The sequence below is a fragment of the Pygoscelis adeliae genome, unplaced genomic scaffold, assembly GCF_000699105.1.
Source record: "Pygoscelis adeliae isolate BGI_AS28 unplaced genomic scaffold, ASM69910v1 Scaffold172, whole genome shotgun sequence".
Taxonomy (NCBI): Eukaryota; Metazoa; Chordata; class Aves; order Sphenisciformes; family Spheniscidae; genus Pygoscelis; species Pygoscelis adeliae.
In genome coordinates this window covers 3,903,808-3,910,848 of record NW_008824338.1, presented here as the reverse complement: position 1 = coordinate 3,910,848, position 7,041 = coordinate 3,903,808, and the positions used below count along the sequence as shown (strand labels likewise).

The 7,041-nt window shown below is 35.8% G+C and overlaps 1 protein-coding gene across 1 annotated transcript in view; it reads right to left on the bottom strand.

Annotated features, from left to right (window-relative positions):
* The window catches only part of PEX7 (peroxisomal biogenesis factor 7), a 49,348-nt gene that overhangs the window by 28,667 nt on the left and 13,640 nt on the right, over positions 1-7,041 (bottom strand). The window contains exons 6-7 of the mRNA XM_009319142.1: positions 1,981-2,087; positions 1,466-1,579 (exon numbers count right to left, since the gene is read on the bottom strand). Coding sequence (XP_009317417.1) covers positions 1,466-1,579; positions 1,981-2,087 — 221 coding nt within the window. The remainder of the gene's footprint in view (positions 1-1,465; positions 1,580-1,980; positions 2,088-7,041) is intronic.

The following is a 7,041-nucleotide window of genomic DNA, read 5'->3' as shown; positions in this document are numbered from 1 at the left end:
TTCCTAATGCAGCCCAGGATGATAGAGAGTAGAGAAATTAGAGATTCTATCCCTGTCTAGCTCTTCTAGTATCTGTTTATCAACCAGCTGCTATCCAGGAACCTGATGACACTGCCTGCCTATGCAACCTCTTGTGCAGAGAGCTAATTCAAGAAGTCTACCGTCTGATGTGTAAAAGAAGTAATTCCATCTGCTTGTAAACCCATCTTCTACTTTAGTTCTGCTATCACAGGTTATGGTGAATAACAATTCTGCATTTACTTTCTCCATTTTATCATGAAGACACAATGTGCTATGAATCCCTTAGCGGCAGAGCTGCTTTTAAAAGATCCCACTAACTTTCAGAGTAAGAATATGACAGTCTGTATTGATTGATACTGTATTGATTCATCTGCCTTAATGGCTGTCAAATTGGAGTTGCAAAATGATCTTGTTAAAAAACAAGAAAAAACAAACACACACCACTGCTAAATGTTCTTCTGCTATGAAGAACATTTCACAGAGCTAGATTGGAGCACAGTCATGCAGGAATTAAATTAGAAAAAAAGACTGGACAGCCACCACCAGTGGGGATAGGAGCCAAGGGTAGCTGGGATAAGCAGGAGTAGGAGCTGCTCAGGCTGTCTGGACACAAACAGGATTTGTGATATGGAACCACTCCCTGAGTCACACCCTTTTCTGGCAAATTACAACTTAAGTGCAGTAACTTTTAAAGTTGTTAGAAGCACATCAAAAATTCCAAGGGCATGTGAAGCAAAATACTGAGTCAGGATAATTGTTTTTTCTGCCAGTTCAGACCTCCTAGAAAATATTAATAAACATACCTGTTCCTGAAAGGCTTTAAAAGGATCAGGTATTATCTGACTAATATATAAAAAAAAAAGCACTAATATGAAAAAAAATGTTATCGTGCATCTAGAACAAATTCCTATCAGTGGGTGATCGAGTAGTACACAGATCCACTATATTCATCTGTAGCCTTTCATGCATAAAGTTTCAAAATCTCTTTGAACATATTAACATTTTCTTTGCATACACAAAAATACATATTCACAACAAGTTCTATACCTTGCCTTATGTGAATATTGACCCTTTGTATGGAAAGAAAAAGGCACAGCACCATTTAAAAAACGAATAAGGGAAGGTATTTTCTCTATCTCAAATTTCCCATATAGCTTAGCTGAAGTAAACCTCCCAACCCTCTCTCAAGCTCTCGAACACTCATCATGGAAATATATTGACTTTGAAGATGTCATTTACTTTGAAATCCCAACAATCTGCTAAACTTCAAAATGTTTTACAGTGCTAAACTGAAGGTTTCCAAGAACAGTCACTGTAGCATCTAAAATCTTCAACACCTGTTGGTTTTTCTCCTAGTTATTAGATAATATAAAATATTACTGCTTTCCAGAAAAATTCATGTAACAATTCAGTGGTGGTCAATGGGGAATAAAATACAACTTACTTTTACTCTTCTGATAGCATAGGTATGACCAAGCAAGATGAACACTGGTTGCCGGATGTTCCGCAAATCCCAGCCTTTCAAGCTACAGTCAACTGCACCAGTTACCAGCAAGTTCTGATGATTTGATAAAACACAGATATATCAGGACACTTTAATTATTAAATTGCAGTGATGCGTATGTTGGCTACAAAAGTTAGATAAATCAAACAATACAGCTGAATAAATTATCAATGAGGTCTCCAGTGTGTAAATTAAAGAGACTAGAGAAATACAAACTGTTTCTCCACTATGGACTATTCTGTCCACTATACAAAAGTATAAGCAAAACCTCTGATCTACTTGGGCTGTCTATCTGTTGGAACAATGCTCTTCTGAAGATGTAATAGCGAACGAGAGCAACAAAGCAACTAGACATGTTTTTATAAAGAGAAGATGCATTAAAGTTGCAGTAAAAAAACACGCTATTTAATGAGAGTGGTTTAATTAGGAAAACAGTTGGACGAACAGGTTTATACCTCATCATATTTGCACCAGTCACAGCTCAAGATCTCAGCCTGGTGGGCCGGTATCACAAGTTTGACTCCTGGGGCTTTCACATCCCAAACTCTTAAAGTCTGGTCACCTGAAACAAAGAGAAATTGATTCAACGTTGTTGAATCAGTTATGGGATACAGTTAATCCACTAGTACTTAGTAGATAACTGTTTCTTAGCTGTAAGAAACACAAACTATTATATGAGGACACTCATGCCAAATAAAGCAAGCACAGTATAGACACATACGTCAGACTGATGCACAAAAGGATCAGAACTTACTATTGCTCTTTCATTAGAAAAAAACCCCAACAACTTCATTTTATTACTAACACTTTCATTATTTTTTAAACTCTGATTTGATTAAAAGGAGATGGGGTGAAACAAATAACATTTAATTAAAGTAGGAGCTTAAGGTCCATTTAAAAATGGACTTAGAAGACCAGAATCGTGAAAAAGCTTTCTCTGCAAGCCAGCTGAGAAAAAGTACCTAGACATGCTTTTGGCGCACAGAAAAGCGAACACTATTTAAAATGCAACCTATCTTCAGATTCTTTCAATGAAAGGAAAATTTAAGATGCATTACCTGTACTCATCATGTGCAAAACCTGCACAGTTACTCTCATTTATTGAAATATCAGAAGATAAAGTCATTCTGCTGTAACTGTTACACATATTAAAGGCATTGTCTGCTTTAACCTTGGAGCACATACACACACCTGCACATGTGCACGCACATACACACAGGGGCCTTCAGAGAGCAATGAAGGGAGTCCAGCTTAACTTAAGAGCTGTGAATCGCCTGAGCCTCTCTCTCTACCTCCGGCAGTAAGTTGCCTTCTACCCCTGAAGATCTTTAGCATTTGTGTATACCCTTCTTACAAATTCAGTTCCTAATGGCTTACAAAGACATGGAAAACTGCATTAGCTGACAAGACAACCATGCTTTTCAATTTTTTTAATCATGATTCACCCATTAACCCTGAATGTTTAGCTTTGTATCAGCAAAAATGGATTCTCCAGCTCATTTGTTTACAGAGAGAGAAAATTAATTAGAATCCATGATTATGCCTGTGTTCGTTCAAGAGACAAATGAAATCACTAGAAGCTGTATCCAAACACCCATGCTTTCTGTAGAAATCATGGATCAATACTACCTTAATTAAAAAAACACTATTTTACCTTCCTACTGAAGAAATTGCTAATGTTTCTTTACCAGAAACACTTCTGGAAATCCTCGAATTGGTTATCATCAATAATTATGATTTTTATGCTGTTTGGATACAAGCATTTTGATGGTTTTAGTGCCCAGTTGGTCACTGGCCTTAAAATATACAGCTGGGCACACAAAATCATAGCTCTTTTCAAGAAACTGGCTACAGTTCAAACAAAACCATCCCTAGAGCCACAACAACAATATTGCTATTACAGGAACTACCAGGCCCTGTAGACTTTGCAAAACACTTTGGAAAGTTAGAATACAAAAATGAAGTTAGAGAGAGCTTGGTTCCACTACACGATACAAGACTGGCCTTATGACTGCTGTACACCACAGATCAAAGGAAGCTTTGCTCTGACGGTTGGTTGGCTTTTCCTCAGACTCCATGATTGTGAGAGATACTGTACTCTTGGTGGATAAATTCCCTACCTGTAAGGTGGGAACAACACATGATTTCTCACGGTTTTCACTCCCCTCGCCTATTTTAATACGGTCAAGAGCAAGACTGCTGCTCAGTATACGTACAGCACTCCTGACAATGACACCCTGCAGTCAGCTGAAGCCCCAAACACCACTACAGTGCTTATAAAAAGAGGGCAACATATGGAGAGGAAGAAACATGACCAGCAGGGTCTTGGCAAAAAAAAGGTATTATGCCCATCCACCCACCATTAGTCTTGCTAATCTGCTTGCCTGCAGAGGACAGATTTCAGTTTGAGTCTTAAGTCTTTCAGAGATATTATAATGGACTTCTTAAAAAGCTTTTACTTTAATTTCATCAGATAACATAGATCTGAAGGGGAAACACATATTTCACTACAGACAGGATCATTTTTCCCAAGCAGATAAATATATAAATCCAGGTGAACTAGAATGAACTGCTACAGAGATGGGCCACAGTAGCATTATGTGAGCCAAAAACATTTGGAAAAGTAAGTTACTCAGCCAACAGCAATTTTGACACTAAATATACAATTGCCCCAATTATTTCTTTTTTAATAGAAAATGCTGATGCACGAGAAAAAGAGTTATTTTCCCTTTTTTTTTTAATGTCTTTGAAAATGCTAGACTTAACTGTTATTAATTCTGGCTGGCACTATTTGTGAAATGTTTTTAATGGAGTAACAACATGCAAGTGAACCTTTCTGTGAATAGAATAGACTGAATTAAAGCCAAAGGCAAATCCAATTTTTCCATTTAAGCTATAAGTGGAAGAATCAGATTAATAAAATAAAAAAGCTGATAAAGAGTGTAATCCTGACACCACACATTTTAACAAACTTTTTTTTAATCTCAAACATCTTTCCATGACCTCACAATATATATATTTTTTTACATTTCAACAAAAATTGCTGTTTAAAATTTTGGAATTTCAACATTTCCATGATTCCTTCAAATCTGTATTACAAAGCACGCATTTCTTCCATATGGTAAAGCAGAAGTAGAATAATAATAATAGAAAGTACAAGGAAACCACACCTAGTACAATCATATACACTAACAGCCACTTCCAGTCTTCCAGTTGGCATCCCAAAGTAAGCAACCACAAAAGTGGCCAACATTTCCCCCACAAAATATTTCTATTTTTGTAAGAAGCAATTTCTCTATGGCAACAGATTTTTGCTGGTCTGTTAGATAATTATGATTCCAGATTTGTTTGTGTATTGTACTTGCTTTCTTTCATTTTAATGAATATTTGTGAAATCTTGGACGAATCAATAGAACTACACAATATATACTCATCTATTCAAAAATTTTGAAAGACTTGCTAATCTACAAGTATATCACCCCCATACATGGGATAAAGACCGCTAATGTGAATTACAGTGTATGATAGTGAAAAGATACAGTTTATTTAAGATTTAAATTTCATGTAGGTTTTATACTGCCTTTTTACTCACAGATGTAGTTTACCCAAATCCATAAATCATAATCTCCTAAGTCCTGTGACAACAACCAGCTAAGCAATCATTGCCAGACAGTGCAGAGGTACATTAACTATAAAAAATAGCTAGGTATTTGGGAGATTAATAAAAGCCCAAGAAACCTTAAACAGTATCTGAAGGTAAAAAGGATTCTAACCAGGACAGATACAACGTTTTTCAAGAACCAAAGTACTGTTAGCTTAAAGTTTTACTTAAAAAAATGAATCTGATTTAAGTTCTAAAGCAAGAAATCTGATCTTCTGTTCTCCCATAAAGAGAAAAAAACCCAAATAACATATCTTTAATTTACTGTAGGAAAAGAATTCAGCATAAAACCCACAAGTATTGGCATATCAAAGTGTAATATCAAAGAAATCTCAATTAAAGTAAGTACTTCTGCAGTGCCATTGAACGATTACAAGTTAACATTACTTGCTTACTTATACGTATTTTTTAAATACTAAACCAGATTGAATTACTTAGCCAGAATCAAATAGAAAATCTGTGGAAGAATAAAGAGCAGATCCCACATCTCATGACTCTCAAACCCAAACTTTTTGGGCATGTTAAAACGACCTTGCTGTCCATTTCTATCATAGACAGTATAAGCAAACCTAGAACAGGATTAATAAAGCTCATGAGATTCCACGCAAAGAGACAGCAATAGAGTGACACAAATAGCAGCTTTATTTAAATCATCCAACAGGACTCTACTGAATGCCCAAAATCTATTCCCACATAGCACAACCTAGATATCAAGTAAACATAATTACCAGTGGAAACGTACTTTGCAACTGGTAATTTTTCGGTCTGATACAAAATGCTGTAAAGCTAAAAATCAGAAGAGCTTTAAGTTATTTCAGAGAAGGCCTCAACAGAATCTTTTTCTGAAAAGAGTAAACTGTTAAAAAAAAAAAAACAAACCACAGTGAAAACTTTTATTTCAGTGTTTTCCAAGACAATTAAACATAAATCGAGACAAAATTTTTATTTCAAAATTGACCTAACTTATGACTTATTAAACCATTCTTCAGCAAATGGCAATATTGGCTAGATACTTAACTCTAATCCAAATGACCCAAAACATATTAATTCACTGTAAAAAACTGTCACTGTTTTCTTCTCAACACTAAATGATTATTTTACAATATGAGATTCTAATATAAAATATTATAACCTGAAAGTGCTTTATATTCTAGCATGTGCTGCATACAATACTTCATTATGGTTAGCACATACTATAAATTGAGGGCCAAACTCATTTCCTGAGAAATATTTCAGCTTGCACACTAGAGGTTGATTTAGTAAAGCTTAACAGGCACAAGACTCAGATGAATTCAATACCGTGCTGGTATGTCTTGAAGCAATAGATTGCAAATGAAAACACCCACCTCGCTTCATTACATAGATTTGACACAACAAAGTAAGCAAGTAAATTATATTTTAATAGCTTCTAGCATAAACAGCAGTTTAGCTAAACTGCAACAAAACGCAGCAACTCTCTAGGCAGTTTGCTCTCTAGATGCTCGATTTGTACAAGATACCATGCAGTAAATTGAAGCCTCTTATTCTTTTATCACTCGAGGATTTGGATTCCAAAAATGACCAAGTTTTGCAAAGTCTTGCACCTTGTTCATGATGGCATTTCTTCTAGTACATTCAACAAGCAAATACCCAGGAAAGAACTCCTAAGAACCAAAGAGTCAACCCACACCACACACAAACTAACGGAATATAAACCTCTAGTAAAGTGTTTTGGAACTCATGACAAACCACTGTCATAGCAGAACAGAAGATTATTTCCTTCAGTTTTTTAGGAACCTGAACAAACACAAACATCTTTGGAATTACTTGTCTGCGAGCCCCACTCCCCAACAGCTCCCTTGTTTTGCCCTGTGCT